Genomic DNA, 17,134 nt, shown 5'->3' with positions numbered 1-17,134 from the left:
AATTGGTGTTCTGGGCAAAACATTTGGAAGTTATTAGAAAACAGTAAGCTACGTAATCATTTCATCTGGTTCTTTTGGTCTTTTTGAATGAACAGAACTCAATGAGGACATGTCTGCTGACCTAGAGGACAGATTTCACCTGGGGCTGTTCACAGACAGGGCTACCCTGTACAGAATGATGGAGGTTGAAGGTGAGGCCAGTCCAGTCAATGCAGTCCCTCCGTCTTTATACTTCCCGTATGCTTTGTCCGTGCCTCTTTTACGGCTGCCTTCCTATGGCCTTGTAGCTATTAGTTTTACCTGTCAGCTCACTAGGTTTTGAGCTCCCTGATTTGCATACTTACAAATCTCTTGCATTTGTCATAGGTCCCAAACACAGTGTTCACTCTGAGTGACTGAGGGAAAGTGAGTGTGTGGACAAGTGACTGGGCTTCAGGCCCCATTCTGCACACTCTGGGAGGTGACTTACCAGTCAGCAAGTGAATACATTTTCTAGGAGTTTGTTCCTCTCTTTCATCCTGCCTTTCTTTATGTGGAAGTTAGTGTAGACAGATGTTTCTGAAATAACTTCCATACATCATCTCCTCCAAACAGGAAAGGGTCACTTGGAAAACGGCCACCCTGAGCTGTTTCACCAGCTGATGCTTTGGAAAGGAGACCTGAAAGGTGTCCTCCAGACTGCAGCAGAGAGAGGGGAGCTGACAGACAACCTCGTGGCCATGGCACCGATCGGTACGTTCTTCCCAACAAAGGTGCTGTCATCTCTAGGATATGTCCTCTAAAGATGGCAGACAGTGCTTGAAGGACAATTTGGTCATGTCTAATAAACTTAAAATGCACATCCCCCTTGATTCACCCGTCCTAATTGTAGGAATTTAACTGTGCTCATATATGTGAAATGACAAATAGACATGGACTATTGTTGTTTCTCTCCCCCTTCTCCTTCTCTTCCCCTCCCATAGCCAGTGGCTCAATCAGTTTGAGCGAGCGTGGCCCCCAGGTGCTGAGGGTAGCTCGGTTGGTCAGAGCGCATCAGCCTCAGGTGCTAAAAATAGCTCAGTACTCGAGCATGGGCCCCAGAAAGGGTTGCTGGGTAGATCCTGATCGGGGCACTTGGAGGACTGCCTCACTGTCTCCCCTCCTCTCACCTAAAAAAAAGAACGAAACATAACATTACCAGCACCCTGGTAGCTTCTGTCATGTTCCATTTCAGTCAGTATCCACACACCCCAAAACGGGAACCATTATCCTGGTTTCCATACTTTCGGCACCTTTTGAATTTTGTATGCATTACATAATCAAAGAAATAATTTATGTTTCAAACTGCGGGTATGGGGAGGGGTAGGTAAAGTAAATGCTGTATAATGGCAATTGAATTATCTAAATTTTCTGCTTACTACAGTGACTAAAAAGGTATTTTCAACCCAAATGAACTTATGTACATGCTGGGTTTTTTTCTTAAAACTGCTTTTTATTTAACCACCATCTTTTCTTTTCCGAAGCTGGCTACCACGTGTGGCTGTGGGCCGTGGAGGCGTTCGCCAAGCAGCTCTGCTTTCAGGATCAGTATGTCAAGGCCGCCTCCTACCTCCTTTCTGTCCACAAAGTGTATGAGGCTGTGGAGCTGCTCAAGTCAAACCACCTCTACAGGTCTGTATAAGCTCCAGTGAGCCGGCAACTGGACACAGTGTGAAGTAGTCTATACACTTAACAGCTCTAGCTTACAGCCTTTACGGTAACCAAACATGTGAAACATACAGAAAAACATATAGACTAGCCGAACGAACCTCAGTGCACCCCCCACGTAGACTTAACAAATGTTCAGTTTTGTCAGTATGTGCCCCTGGTCTTCCTTTAAACTTTACTTTTGTAAACGTCTTTACTGTGTGTGCTAGTTTCACACACGTCGAGAAGGCAGTGAGGCAGATGAACAGCTTAGTGAATTATTAAAAGAGGAGTTCCGTCCTTAGGCTCCATGTGAAGAGACAGGCTCTCCCAGCCACCCCAAAGCTCTCCGTATGCTCCAGTATCGGATCTTGTTTTGGGTTTTTTTTTTTAAGTATAATGTCCACCAGTCAGACCGACCTTTCTTTATTAAAACTGTAAGGGCCACCCTGACTGGGTTGCTCAGTGGATAAAGTATTGTCCCAGCGCCCCAAGATCACAGGTTCGATCCCTAATCAGGGCACGTAGGGGAAGCAGCTAGGTGGAGAACAAGTTGATGCTTTTCTCCCATCCCCTCTCCCTCCTTCTCTCTTTCTCTCAAAGCAATGGAAAAAATTTTTAAACATAAAAATAAAAAAATGGTCCTGGCCAGCTAGCTCAGTGGTAGAGCATTGGCCTGGCGTGTGGAAGTCCTGGGTTCAATTCCTGGCCAGAGCACAAATGAGAAGCGCCCATCTGCTTCTCCACCCCTCCCCCTCTCCTTCTGTCTCTCTCTTCCCCTCCCTCAGCCAGTGCTTCACTGGAGCAAAGTTGGCCCGGGCACTAAGGACAGCTCCATGGCCTCTGCCTCAGGCACTAGAATGGCTCCAATTGTAACAGAGCAATGGCCCAGATGGGCAGAGCATCACCCCCTGGTGGGCATGCCAGGTGGATCCTGGTCGGATGCATACAGGAGTCTGTCTGACTGCCCTCCGCTTCTCACTTCAGAAAAATACAAAAAAAATAAAAAAGTAAAACTTCACCTGACCAGGTAGTGATGCAGTGGATAGAGTGTCAGACTAGGGTGCAGAGGACCCAGGTTCAAAACCCCAAGGTCGCTAACTTGAACACAGGCTCATCCTGCTTGAGTGTGGGGTCGCTGGCTTGAGCGTGGAATCATAGACATGACCCCATGGTCGCTGGCTTGAGCAAGGGGTCACTCGCTCTGCTGTAGTCCCGTCGTCCGTCCCCCCCACCTCCCCGATCAAGGCACATATGAGAAAGCAATCATTGAACAACTAAGGTGCCACAAGGAAGAACTGGTGCTTCTCATCTCTCTCCCTTCCTGCCTGTCTGTCCTGATGTGTCCCTCTCTCTGTCTCTCTGTCTCAGTCACATACACACACAAAAAGTAAAAGTTCAAGGGCCACTCCCTTGGTTCTTGCTCAGATGCCGCCATTGCTCTTGCATAATCGGCAGATGTCAACACAGAAAACGCAAATAACTTCTTAGCACTATTATTAAAGTAGTTTTGATCTCGCCCCCCTAAAAGGTCCTTGGGGGCCCTTGGGAATCCACAGAACTGCTGACCTGGGAGAGGACTGAGCATATAGGCTGTAGCGTAACGCCCCGTGTGTGCAGGAATAATAGTTTTTTATAAGTTGGAATAACACAAAAGGGACAGTTTGGGCCCTGGCCGGTTGGCTCAGCGGTAGAGCGTCGGCCTAGCGTGCGGAGGACCCGGGTTCGATTTCCGGCCAGGGCACACAGGAGAAGCGTCCATTTGCTTCTCCACCCCTCCGCCGCGCTTTCCTCTCTGTCTCTCTCTTCCCCTCCCGCAGCCAAGGCTCCATTGGAGCAAAGATGGCCCGGGCGCTGGGGATGGCTCTGTGGCCTCTGCCTCAGGCGCTAGAGTGGCTCTGGTCGCAATATGGCGACGCCCAGGATGGGCAGAGCATCGCCCCCTGGGGGGCAGAGCACCGCCCCTGGTGGGCGTGCCGGGTGGATCCCGGTCGGGCGCATGCGGGAGTCTGTCTGACTGTCTCTCCCTGTTTTCAGCTTCAGAAAAATGAAAAAGCCCTGGCCGGTTGGCTCAGCGGTAGAGCGTCGGCCTAGCGTGCGGAGGACCCGGGTTCGATTCCCGGCCAGGGCACATAGGAGAAGCGCCCATTTGCTTCTCCACCCCTCCGCCGCGCTTTCCTCTCTGTCTCTCTCTTCCCCTCCCGCAGCCAAGGCTCCATTGGAGCAAAGATGGCCCGGGTGCTGGGCATGGCTCTGTGGCCTCTGCCTCAGGCGCTAGAGTGGCTCTGGTCGCAATATGGCGACACCCAGGATGGGCAGAGCATCGCCCCCTGGGGGGCAGAGCACCGCCCCTGGTGGGCGTGCCGGGTGGATCCCGGTCGGGCGCATGCGGGAGTCTGTCTGACTGTCTCTCCCTGTTTCCAGCTTCAGAAAAATGAAAAAAAAAAAAAAAAAAGAAAAAAAAAAGGGACAGTTTGTCCTATCTTGCAGCTCCTCCTAGGGGCCCCTTACAGAGAAGGCTAATTATCTATTTAGATAATTGGCTAATTTCAGACTGGCTAATTATCTATTCTTGCCTCTAGGGAGGCTATTGCTATTGCCAAGGCCCGGCTGCGCCCAGAGGACCCAATCCTGAAGGACCTGTATTTCAGCTGGGGAGCCATCCTCGAAAAAGATGGCCATTATGCCGTAGCTGCTAAGTGGTGAGCTTCAGAGACAGGAGGGAACCCGAACGTCAAGGAACTGTGACAGCAGAATAAAAGTGATCGGCTTAGGGGTGGCAGTTAGGTGACTAGAAAACAGAAACATGTATTAATCCCAGCTTCATAAGACTCATCAAGTTCTACCTCCTTGGTATTTATATAAATCACCATAACTATTCAAGAAACCCCACAGCAGTATGAAGTTACCTTTTTCTAGGGAGGCCTTGTATCATCAAAGATAGAAATTGGGAGGGAGGGAGTCCTTTGCTTGGGATCAGTTCAGCAAGTATTGAGATTCCTTTAGGCCCTTAACCCATATGATGCTGTCTCATTCTCTGCTGCGCTGGACATGGCCCTCCCAGGGATAGCCGGCAACAAGGACCTACCTGGGGCCTTAGGAGAGCACAGGAGGCAAGAAAAAGCCAACAGAAAGAAATGATTTGACCCTCTGGGGAGGAACAGGAGATGTGTTTATGCCACTTTGTTTGAGTTTTCTTTTGTATTGTAGCTATTTAGGGGCTGCTTCTGCTTATGATGCAGCCAAAGTTTTGGCCAAAAAGGGGGATCCAGCATCACTCAGGACAGCAGCGGAGCTGGCTTTAATCGTGGGAGAGGACGAGCTGTCTGCCTCCCTGGCTCTCAGAGGTGCCCAAGAGCTGCTTCTGGCCAGGAACTGGGTGGGAGCCCAAGAAGCCCTGCAGCTCCAGGAAAGTCTGAAGGTCAGTCTTGACTCATCTCCTGATTCTTAGGAAAGAAGGGCCCCAGCCTGACCAGTGGTGGTGCAGGCAGAGAGCATCGACCTGGAACATTGAGGTCCCAGGTTCGAAACCCTGAGGCTGCCAGCTCGAGCATGGGCTCATCGGCTTGAATGCAGGCTTGCCAGCTTGAGGGCGGGGTCACTGGTTTGAGTGTGGGATCGCCAACATGATCCTATGGTCAAGGCTTGAGCCCAAAGGTCGCCGGCTTGAGCAATGGGTCACTGGCTCGGCTGGAGCCCCCTAGTCAAGGCACATAAGAGAAAGCAATCAATGAACTAAGGTGACACAACTATGAGTTGATGCTTCTCATCTCTTGCAAAAAAAAAGGGGGGGGGGGGCAAGTCCTTTTCTCGTCAAACTCCAAATGAGTAACGCAGCCGCACAAGCTGTACTAAGTTGGCAGGTGTCCTGGACATACTGCCCTACTGAAGTACTGTGGCCTGTCAGTTGCCACGTGCAGAGTAGGAGGTAATAGGGTCATTCACATGAATTCCCATTGCTTATCAGTTGGTATACCCGTCCCCGAGTAGTCAGCTCTGCCCCTGCCGGCCTGGCAGTCTTGTGTTTCTTCATTAATGTCACCGGCACACCAATGAAGAGGGAGAGGGATTTCTCCAACAGAAATCACAGTGCTCTGCCCATAGCATCCCCCTTCGGCTGTCTGCTATAAGGAAGTGTGAAATCGAAACGTTTTGTTAAATGTTTTGTTCCCATGACGTTAAAAATTAGTAACTTCCACTGTCCTTTTTGACACATGAAAATTGAGAATACTTTAAAAGCTGCAGCAGCCCTGGCTGGATGGGTCAGTGGGTAGCGCATCACCCCAGCACACCAAGGCCGTGGGTTTGACCCTCAGTCAGGGCATGTAGAAATACCAGTGAAGGCACAACTAAGTGGAACAGTAATTGATGAGCTGATGCTTCTCTCTCTCTCTCTCTCTCTCTCTCTCTCTCTCTCTCTCTCTCATAAGTAGGAAAAAAAATTTTTAAGAAAAGCTGCAGCACTCACCTAGTTTCCAAAACACTTAAACACCTGGTCCATGTTAGATAACTGTACTTTGTGAGATGCTAACATGAACCTTTTCAGTTCCTCTTTCTCTTGTAGAGTAGTAACCGAGCCTTAAAAGTAATTCCTGGCCGAATATTCAAAGAAAAATGCTACTAGCTGAGGAAGTCGCTTTCTGGGAACCGCAGAATAAAAGATCAGCGAAGGGAGTGCGCTCAGAGTCTCACTGGTGGATTACTTACAGAATGGCCAAGCCGGGGAGATTTTAGCTTATCCACAACAAAACATTTCTAGAATGGTCATTTAGCATTTCTTTTTTTCTCCTAAACAGCATCCTTAACAAACCGACTACAGTGTTCGTTTATGCTGAACGTTCTGATACGGGCTGTCTGGCCGGTATGGAACAGACACCTCCCCGGTTTGGCTGAGAAAATAGGACTGGTAGGGTACACACAGAATCTCATGGCACTGAAAACCCAGCAAAGAGATTTTTCAGGCCGTTCTCTGTCTTTCTGTTCTCTTCCAGACAGCTCCCTCTGTTAAACCTGCTATGTGGACATGCCCCTAACCTTGAACTGCCAGCTCAGAGCTACAGTTTGACTGCTCTGGCCCCTTCTGTCCTGAGGCTCTTCTCTGTACCCTTCACTTCAAGTCTATCAGGGGAAGAGCTGGATGAGCCCAGACCATCTTATTTCAAATCGGGGCACAGTCTTGGCTGTTCTGTGTGTGACTTAAATTGCAGTGGGTGGGGCTGTATTTCGGGTTCCATGTTATAAAAATGGTGGTTTGGCTCCAAGGGCTGTGGATAGGAATTCCTCCTGAAGACATCTGGGAAAACTCTGCCGGGTCACCTCTTTCCCCTCCTCCGTGACTCAGGTTGGGCAGGCCGCCCACTGAGGGCGTTAGGTTGCTACAGATGTGGGAGGGATACGGTGAGAACCATAGGGAAGCTGTCTAGTTACTAGGCACTTCCCTGCACAACAGCTCCTCTCCTTTGTTGTTGGGTTCCAGGGCCAGAGATTGGTGTTTTGTCTCCTTGAGCTGTTCTCTCAGCGCCGGGAGGAAAGGCAGCCGTCTGAGGGCAGAAGCCCTCCTTCTCACAACGCCTGGTGCACAGACACTGAGGGGCCCCTCGCGGAGAGGGTGGCTGCGGTGTGGAAGAGCGCCTTCAGCCTGGCCACGCCGGAGCAGTACCAGGCAGCGTTTCAGCAGCTGCAGAAGATCAAGTACCCGTCTGCTACGAACAACACTCCCTCCAAACAGGTACCGTCGGCAAGAGCTGTGGATAGGAACCACTCCGTTGGAAGAATTCCTTAGTCCACGTCTAGGACAGTAGAGAAACAAGTCCAGTGCCAGTCTGCATTTCAGCAAAGACTAAGGCAGGCCCTGGCAACCTGGGAAGATCCCTTCAGACTTAGCTATTCCACTAAAAAAAACGTCAAGGGTCCACACAGACTTGTGCACGAATGTTGGTCACAGCTTAGTTCACGATGGCCAAAACTAGAAACAGCCCGAAAGTCCATCAGCTGGTGACTGGGTGCGTGGCTGACCCATTCAGTGGGAGACTACTGTGCACAATAAAAGAAACAGACAGACTGATGCACAAATAATGTCAGTGAAGTCTCGAAAGCGTTAGACAAGAATCGACACAAAAGACGACATACTCTATGGTTCCATTCCTGTGACATCTATAAAAGATAAAATTATAGTGGCAACACCAGATCAGAGGTGGCCAGTAGGTGGGAAGAGGGGACTGACTGCAAGGGGCTCATGGGAATATTTTACAACAATGATAATGTTCTGTGTCTTGATTTTGGTTGTATTGTTACAACATATATATTGATACAGGTATATATTTATCAGAACTCATCAAATTGCTCACTTAAAATTGATAAATTTTTCTTAATTATACCCCAGGTTTGCTTGTGGTGGTTGTTGCTGTTTCTAATTCCAGAAACTCAGTTTTTGCTTTTAATTAAATGTGAACAGCAAGGGATTTTCTTAGCATGAGCCAACCTAAACTCTGTACATTGCTCTGCACCTAGATGTGACAGTTTCAGGTGGCGAAGCAAAAGCGGAAGGTGGAAGGGGCCCTTCTTAAATGTGGGCCCTGTGTTCTGTCCAAGTGCAGTTACCAGGAACAGGTCTGGTGTCATCCTGGTGCCGTCTGGGGGGGGATGTTCAGCTGAGACTGGCTTCTCCCTCCAGCTCCTGCTCCACATTTGCCATGACCTGACGCTGGCAGTGCTGAGCCAGCAGATGGCCTCCTGGGACCAGGCTGTGGAGGCACTGCTCAGGGCTGTGGTCCGCAGCTACGACTCGGGCAACTTCAGCATCATGCAGGAAGTGCACTCAGCCTTTCTGCCTGAGGGTGAGTGACCCACACTGCTGATCGGACGGCACTGGGAGTGTGTGAGTTATTGGCCAGCTGTGTCACTGAGTAGACAGTTGCACTTCGCTTCCCTAGGCTCCTAAGAGGTAGCCTGAGGGACTGAGCTGACTTCACCTGGCCCTGCCGACCTTACTGCCTCCCTACTTACCGTGCTACAAACCGTTTAAGAGCAAAAGAAATAGCACTGTGCTCATAAGTTAGTAAGACTGGAGAAGCACAACAAAAGATAGACAGCCCCTTGAGCTGCATAGAGAGTCACTGAATAAATCACTGTGTTGCTGTGCTTTTTCTTCCGCAGACAGTAGCACCCCCAGAGCCTTCGGTAGGACAGACTGAATACTTTTTCTGTCACGCTTTGACTGCCTGGCAGCCTGTAGCAACAAGAACATTGTCCTAAGCCAGGAAATGTTTATCTTTGCTTGGCTTTTGGTAAAGGCACTGGGCCCATGGGTCACTGTGGTCCATCTCATGGAGTCTGCCTCTTCGGTGATGGGACACAACACGCAGGTGGGAGGCCGGGTTTCGGGCAGATAAAGAAAGCACAGCTCTAAGTCCTCCTCTTCTTCTCCTAGGCTGTGACCACCTACGAGACAAGCTGGGTGACCATCAGTCCCCTGCCATGCCAGCTTTCAAGAGTCTGGAGGCCTTTTTCATTTATGGACGTCTGTATGAGTTCTGGTGGTCGCTCTCCAGGCCCAGCCCCGAACCCAGTGTCTGGGGAAGGGCTCACAGAAGGACAGCGTCTGCGGAATGGAGCCTGCAGTCGGACAGTGCCAGCCCGGGGGACGCTGCTCCCCACGCCTCTCAGCCAGAGCCGGGCAGGCCTCCAGAAGCAGACACGAGGCTCCTGGGAGAGAGCGAGCCAACACTGAGCGCTTGTAAGGAGCTCTTTTCAGAAAAGCACGCCAGCCTCCAAAACTCACAGAGAACCGTGGAGGAAGTTCAGGAGACCTTGGCCGAAATGATCCGCCAGCACCAGAAGAGTCAGCTCTGTAAATCCACAGCAAATGGTCCTGATAAAAATGGCCCTGAACAGGAAGCAAAACAGGCCCTCTCCTGTCCTCAGAGCCCGTGGTAAGTACTAAGTCAATACAAGATGGAACGTGAAATACCCTGTTGGGTTCTTATGTATTCGGATGAAATTCAGTACCTGGTAAGATTGGTTTCGGGACACTCAGAAGCAGCATAATATAGTGAGGAATGCACAGGCTTTGGAGTCAAATGCAGGTTCTTATCCTAGCCTTGCTAAGTGACCTCAGGCAAGAGGTGTTTTTTGTAGTGAGAGGAGGGGGCGGCAGAGAGAGATTCCTGCATGCGCCCCAACCAGGATCAACCCAGCAGGCCCACTAGGGGGCGATGCTCTCCCCATCTGGGACATTGCTCTGTTGCAACTGGAGCCATTCGAGCCCCTGAGGCGGAGGCCATGGTGCCATCCTCAGCACCGGGGCCAATTAGCTCTAATCGAGCCATGGCTACAGGAGGAGAAGAGAGGGAGAGAGAGAGAAGTGAGAGGGGGAGGTGGAGAAGCAGATGGTCGCTTCTCCTGTGTGCCCTGACCGGGAATTGAACCCTGAACTTTCACATGCCAGGCCAATGCTCTACCACTGAGCCAACCGGCCAGGGCCAGGCAAGAGTCTTAATGTCTCTGAACCTCAGTGTCTCTGAGCTTTAGTTCCCTCATCTATAAATGGGAGTACCAACTCATACCTTGCTGTTTTGAGAGTTAAATGAAATCACAAACTTTTTTTTTTTTTTGTATTTTTTTCTGAAGCTGGAAACGGGGAGAGACAGTCAGACAGACTCCCACATGCGCCCGACCGGGATCCACCCGGCACGCCCACCAGGGGTGATGCTCTGCCCACCAGGGGGCGATGCTCTGCCACGAACAGAGCCACTCCAGCGCCTGGGGCAGAGGCCAAGGAGCCATCCCCAGCGCCCGGGCCATCTTTGCTCCAATGGAGCCTTGGCTGCGGGAGGGGAAGAGAGAGACAGAGAGGAAGGGGGGGGGTAGAGAAGCAGATGGGCGCTTCTCCTATGTGTCCTGGCCGGGAATTGAACCCGGGTCCCCTGCACGCCAGGCCAATGCTCTACCGCTGAGCCAACCGGCCAGGGCCACAAACATTATTAATAGCAATACTACAGTTAAATCCTTTGTGCCATAAGTAGATTCCCAAAAAATCACTCCTGTAAAATGAGTTGTATTATTGCACCATTAGTGAAACCACTGTTTTTCGGTTGTTGTGTACTATATAAAAAATACAGAAAGAGGGCTGTGTACAAAACTGCTCACTGGGGCTCTGGCCGGTTGGCTCAGTGGTAGAGCGTAGGCCTGGCGTGCAGGAGTCCCGGGTTCTATTCCCGGCCAGGGCACACAGGAGAAGCGCCCATCTGCTTCTCCACCCCTCCCCCTCTCCTTCCTCTCTCTCTCTCTCTTCCCCTCCAGCAGCCAAGGCTCTACTGGAGCAAAGTTGGCCCTGGCGCTGAGGATGGCTCTGTGGCCTCTGCCTCAGGCGCTGGAATGGCTCTGGTTGCAACAGAGCGATGCCCCAGATGGGCCTAGAGCATCGCCCCCTGGTGGGCAGAGCGTCGCCCCCTGGTGGGCGTGCCGGGTGGATCCCAGTCGGGCACATGCGGGAGTCTGTCTGACTGCCTCCCCGTTTCCAACTTCAGATAAAAAATTTTTAAAAAGGCCCTGGCCGGTTGGCTCAGCGGTAGAGCGTCGGCCTGGCGTGCAGGAGTCCCGGGTTCGATTCCCAGCCAGGGCACACAGGAGAAGTGAAAAAAAGAAGATAATGAACAAAACTGCTCACTGAATTGAGAAAATTCCAAATGATTGGGACCCTGCAGCACCCTCATCACTTCCATTGGAAATAGGGACCCGAGGGCTGCCGGAGCCAGTCAGCAGCCGCGTGGAACGTGCGTTATTCAGGCTCTTTGCTGTGGGTGTCTGCGGTGATTAACAGTTGTTCATTATTATGATGAGTGGCTTTTACCTTATGTCCCCGGCACAAGGGCTAAACCATAGCGATTAGAACAGTTGACAAAGTTATACCTGTTATTACTATTTTTTTTTTTTTTTTTTTTTCTGAAGCTGGAAACAGGGAGGCAGTCAGACAGACTCCCGCATGTGCCTGATCGGGATCCACCCGGTACGCCCACCAGGGGGTGATGCTCTGCCCATCCGGGGCTTCGCTCTGTTGCGACCAGAGCCACTCTAGCGCTTGGGGCAGAGGCCACAGAGCCATCCCCAGTGCCCTGGCCAACTTTGCTCCAGTGGAGCCTTGGCTGCGGGAGGGGAAGAGAGAGACAGAGAGGAAGGAGAGGGGGAGGGGTGGAGAAGCAGATGGGCGCCTCTCCTGTGTGCCCTGGCCGGGAATCGAACCACTGAGCCAACCGGCCAGGGCCTGTTATTACTAATTTTAAACAATTAAAATTAAGAAGCTTTGAAGCCCTTATTTGTTGCTCTAAAAATACTCCCATTGAAATGTTGAGTCAGAGTTGTTTGTTTGATTGGTTGGTGTTTTTTGAATCAGAATTTTGAGTTACTTCTCCAATAAGCTTCCACACTCTAAGCAGCTTTAGGTTTGATTTTAGTAAAAGTTTTCTAACCAAGCACTCTAACCTTTGGTTCAGAGTGTGTTAAACTTCTCAAAGCTTCTCTTCTCAGAAAAATGTGCATCTGTACACCCCCACGGGTAGGAGCCCCGGCTCTGTCTAACCATTCCCCAAATAAATATAACCTCTCTGCTCATGGCTGCAGGTTGACTCTCCTGAGGATCCTATGTTTTCATTGGAGCTGTGTGTCTAAGATTTGGGGATTTAGAAAATGATAAGGAATAATGGTGCATTTTGCAAACTTTATGTGACATCACATTAAATTGCCTTCTCTTGAACCTTGTATTTAAAGATGGGAGATAAAGACCCAGGTGACAAAGGGATTTTATTTCTAGATAATAGAGTGAAAAGTTACCCAGCGCAAAACACATGACTTATACTTTCTGTTATTCCTTACTAGTAAAGAAGAGAAAAATGAGCCAGTGTCTCTGCCTGAGTTAACGAAAAGGCTTACGGAGGCAAAGGAGAGGATAGCTAAGTTTCCTGAGAGTGTTAAGGTAAGGTTTACAGCAGTTCATTTGGTAAAACATCACTTTTTGTGTTATCAATTGACTGTACAAAAGGTCATCCACTTTTCTGTTTAGTTTCTGAACGCTCAACACATTTATGTATGCTTAAAATTTCAGGGTCCAGTTGCTTTTGGTTAGCTAAAATGTTTGGTGACAGTAGAATTATTGGCAACATAAGCAGTTTTCTATCTCAGTCTTCAGAGGAATCTAACAAACTGTGTAATTGGGAGGTAAAATTAAATTAAAGTTGGTGCCGTGTATTTGGTAGCTTCCAGATGGACAGGTGTATTTGGATGTGGCCCTAGTGGGAACAGAAACACGTTTTAAGTTAATTAGAGCTCTAGAAGGCTGTGTTGGTTGGAGGACATCCCAGTAGCCATCCCCGCTTTGAGTACCGTCTCTCCTTAGAGTAACTGACAGAGAACCAGACATTGTGAGAGGAACAGCTTAGGTGGGCCTGAGAAGTGTCGGTAGGTGAGACTTGGAGTTGCTGGTGCCCTCTGTGCGGGTGCTTGTGGCTCCTTTGCAAATGCTCCCTTGTTCATCCTCATGTCACCTTTCAGACCTGGCCCTTTCCAGATGTGCTGGAGTGCTGCCTCGTCCTGCTTCACATCGGGTCCCAGTGTCCTGGCCGCGTGACCCGCGAAATGCAGCAACAGGCCCAAGAGCTCCTTCAGAAGTTCGGCAACACCGAAGTTTACCAAAGACACTGCCAAGCCTTTTGCACATGAACTGTCGAAGACCTTTCCGATAAATTGTGCCAAACTCAAAGTGTCTGACACACCTTTCGGCTCTGCCAGACATTCGCTCTGATCCCTAGATGCTTTTGCGGTGATCCAGATAATACAAAATGAGGGCCAAGTTTGAATCGTCTCTACTCTTAGACAGGAATATCTGACTCTGGACTCAGTTGTGGTTTCCAGCTGAAGGATCGCCAGAAGCCAGCAGCAGTCACTAGAACACCTGCCAGAGTAACTGGGTCATCTCTAAAGCCTTACGCGGGTTTCACCCAAAGAGGAGAAACTTAGTCACCCAAAGTGTTAATGTTCTTACACACAGCTATCTTTATAAACACTTGCCCTGACCGTAAACGTGTCATTCTTGTTCGAGATAGAATTGCTGCAGTTTGTGACAATTGGTATCATTTTTTAAGTTGTTTTTGTTAACTTGGACTCTGCTTCTAGTCTACTGCTACTACTACTGACTGTGAAATAGGCCTTCCCCATCATGTGACACTGCCCTCTGTCTGAACTTTAGGTAAGAAATTTGGATTTATGTAATTGCTTATTTGAACAGATCACTAAAAGTGTCAGAAGAACAAATAACTCAAATGTGTCTTATCCCTTCAGTTTTGATGGTGATCAGAATAGCTCAGGAATTAATTACTGTTTCAGTTGTCCTTAATCTTTTTGGGTCACAGGACCACTTGAGAATTAGATGGAAGCCACAGATGATCTTCGAAGAAAAATGCATATTCCTCCCTAATTTTGTATATGTAAGTTTTGGATCATTGGACTCTGACTTGCAGATTATTGCCTAAGGGGACCCTGCATCCTATTTAATTACAAATCCTTGTTCTTTTTTTGACTAATGAGCATCCTTTTGAGGTCTATTTTTCTCTTTAGTCGTTTAGATAGCTGAACAATGTCAGGAACAGGTTTCTGTAATATCCCAGTTTGCTAGGACATAAAAATAAGAAAGTTGGGTGAGGTTGCAATGGAGAAATCTTTCCCAATAATTGAACTGTTTTCTTTTGGGAGTCACACTAAAGGCTTTTCTGCTTCAGTGTCCAACTTATTTTCCCCAGGGTTGGGATTGTTGTGGCAGCAATAAAGAAACTCACTCTCTAATAGGAAGGGAAACGTTTAAGAGGCAGTTTAAACAATGTGACTTACTGGGGGGGGGGGGAGTTAGACCTAGCTGTAGAGTTTTAAAATGCTAAACTCAAAAATGGAAGTATTGAACCTCATAGTTCTTTTTTTTTTTTTTTTGCATTTTTCTGAAGCTAGAAACAGGGAGAGACAGTCAGACAGACTCCCGCATGCACCCGACCGGGATCCACCCGGCACGCCCACCAGGGGCGACGCTCTGTCCACCAGGGGGCGATGCTCTGCCCATCCTGGGCGTCGCCATGTTGCGACCCTCCTGGGTGTCGCCATGTTGCGACCAGAGCCACTCTAGCGCCTGGGGCAGAGGCCAAGGAGCCATCCCCAGCACCCGGGCCATCTTTGCTTCAATGGAGCCCTGGCTGCGGGAGGGGAAGAGAGAAACAGAGAGGAAGGCGCGGCGGAGGGGTGGAGAAGCAAATGGGCGCTTCTCCTATGTGCCCTGGCCGGGAATCGAACCCAGGTCCTCCGCACGCTAGGCCGACGCTCTACCGCTGAGCCAACCGGCCAGGGCCTGAACCTCATAGTTCTTTACAGAGTTAAGTGAGCTGTAGGAAAAAGATGGTTGTCAGTAGAGGTTGGAAAATCTTCTTGGTTACAAAGATATAAATAGGCGTGGCTAACTGGAGAACTAGATACCAGTTCTGCAGTCTGCTAAAATGAACAAATGCTTCACTTGCAGAGATGGAAAAATATTTCCTTCCACTTAAGTAAAGGGAAGTATGTATTACTTAACTAAAAAATCTAAACTTCGTGATTTACCAAAACCATCCCCTGTGAGAGGAGGCACCGACACTCCTCCGTTACTGCTCTGGTAAGAACAAGAACTACTACTTGACAACTAAGCAGTAAAACTACCCAATAGCGTGTACGTAACAGAAATGGCAGAGCTCCGTTTTCTTTCCCCCTCTCCAACACTATATAATGTACTCACGCTATTCTAACTTAAATAAATGGCTTTCATTTCTACCTCCCTAATTATTAGAACTGCAAAGACCAGAACACCCTGGAGTCCACTCAAGCTGAGTGGATAAAATATGTCACTAAGCAACTGAAAAATTAGTTTTGGTTCTTTACCCAATCCAGAGTAACTCTAACAGGTGTCTAATACAGAACACCACCCTTAAACGCAGACGACTGCACTCACCTCCCAATGTCTTAAATCTGCACTTTCCTAGTAATTCCCCATTCCTTTTTTATATGCCAGTGCCTCTTCTGAACTGCACATCAGATCTCGTCAGCACCCCGTTTAAAAAGTCTTTCAGTAGTTTCCCATTGCTCCTGGCAAAAAGGTCACCTTGAGTGAGGCTTCAAAGTGCTGTTTGATCCCAGCTTTTCCCTCTTGGTCATCTGTCAAGATAGTCTCATCCCTGCTTCTAGCGACCGCCACACTGGTCTCTGAGCTGCTGGAACCCACCACGTTAAGATCTCTTGTCGTTTCAGGTTTGCCCGTGTTCCCCTGCCTGACCCCTCCTACTCGTCTCTTAGGTGTCACACTGTCTTCCCTCTGAAAAGCCCGTCCCTGAACCTCAAACCCAAGCACGTCAGTGTCCTGTACTTCACAGTTCACAAATTGTACTTGTAATTATTTACTGTCTGTCAACACAAGTAGATTTGTAAACTCCAATGAGGATAAAGACTGTCTTCCATGTGCTGTTTTATCCCCAGCACCTCCTTGTAGTGTCTAGATGGTGCATATTGGAAACTTACTGAATAAATTATGAAATTGAAAGAATACGCATTAATTGCTTGGACTTGAAGAGGATTCTAAACCGAGCTCGTTCACACCAGCACCGCTGACAGCAAGGCTGTGGGTAGACAGCCTCACAGTGTTGGCAGAACACTGGAGGGTGGAGCTACAGCTGGCCTCCTCCTGGTCACTTCAGCAGTGTCCTTTCTGCGTGGAACCACTCCCACGGCCTTACATACACGCACGAATACAGACGGTGAAGTTCCCGTCGGCTCTGTACTTGGGCCCTTGAGCACTTTAGGAAACGAACCTGACTCCAAGGAACCACTGAGAATTCCTCTTGAAGCGTCGTAGTTCTTATCTCTCCCACGCAATAAATGACCAACCCCCGCCCCAACTCAACACTGAATTCCTCAACCCTTCATTTCAACATTTCTTCTGACACATCAGTCTGCCTTGGTATGGCAAAGGTAACTCCTATTTTAATCCAAATTTGGAAGGACATTGTGCAGTTCACAGTGCACCTTGGTTGAGAACCAATGACCTATAAAATATGTTGAGAACCAATAACCTATAAAATGTCACTAAGCAACTGAAAAACTAGTTTTGATTTTTACCGCAAATCTTAGTGATAAACATCTCGCTACCTGTATGTGAACATCCCAGTCAGAATCTTCAGTCTGCTCCTGTACCTGACTGCTTACAACCCACATTCCTGTGCCAGCAGAAAGGGTTAAACACAAAGTTCTGAAGCAAGCCCAGGATATCAGAAATTCAATTTGTCTAAAAGCCCACTAATTAAGTTAATTCACCATACATAATAGAGTGGTCCCACGAAATAGTTAAACCTGGTTTCCAAGTAATGCCCAATAATCAGTGATGAGTGTGAAGAGATGATTCCATTTACACAGC

The 17,134-nt window shown here is 48.9% G+C and overlaps 1 protein-coding gene across 2 annotated transcripts in view; it reads left to right on the top strand.

Annotated features, from left to right (window-relative positions):
• The window catches only part of GEMIN5 (gem nuclear organelle associated protein 5), a 42,364-nt gene extending 27,826 nt beyond the window's left edge, over positions 1 to 14,538 (top strand). For both annotated transcript variants that reach the window (XM_066273101.1, XM_066273100.1), the window contains exons 19-28: positions 96 to 191; positions 595 to 732; positions 1,503 to 1,650; positions 4,248 to 4,367; positions 4,876 to 5,086; positions 7,142 to 7,393; positions 8,339 to 8,501; positions 9,095 to 9,596; positions 12,538 to 12,634; positions 13,210 to 14,538. In XM_066273101.1, coding sequence (XP_066129198.1) covers positions 96 to 191; positions 595 to 732; positions 1,503 to 1,650; positions 4,248 to 4,367; positions 4,876 to 5,086; positions 7,142 to 7,393; positions 8,339 to 8,501; positions 9,095 to 9,596; positions 12,538 to 12,634; positions 13,210 to 13,377 — 1,895 coding nt within the window. In that variant the 3' untranslated portion in view covers positions 13,378 to 14,538. The remainder of the gene's footprint in view (positions 1 to 95; positions 192 to 594; positions 733 to 1,502; positions 1,651 to 4,247; positions 4,368 to 4,875; positions 5,087 to 7,141; positions 7,394 to 8,338; positions 8,502 to 9,094; positions 9,597 to 12,537; positions 12,635 to 13,209) is intronic.
• The last annotated feature ends 2,596 nt before the right edge of the window (positions 14,539 to 17,134 follow it).

The sequence above is a fragment of the Saccopteryx bilineata genome, chromosome 4, assembly GCF_036850765.1.
Source record: "Saccopteryx bilineata isolate mSacBil1 chromosome 4, mSacBil1_pri_phased_curated, whole genome shotgun sequence".
Classification (NCBI taxonomy): domain Eukaryota; kingdom Metazoa; phylum Chordata; class Mammalia; order Chiroptera; family Emballonuridae; genus Saccopteryx; species Saccopteryx bilineata.
Note: the sequence above shows the minus strand (reverse complement) of the source record. Positions and strands in the feature narration are given on the sequence as shown.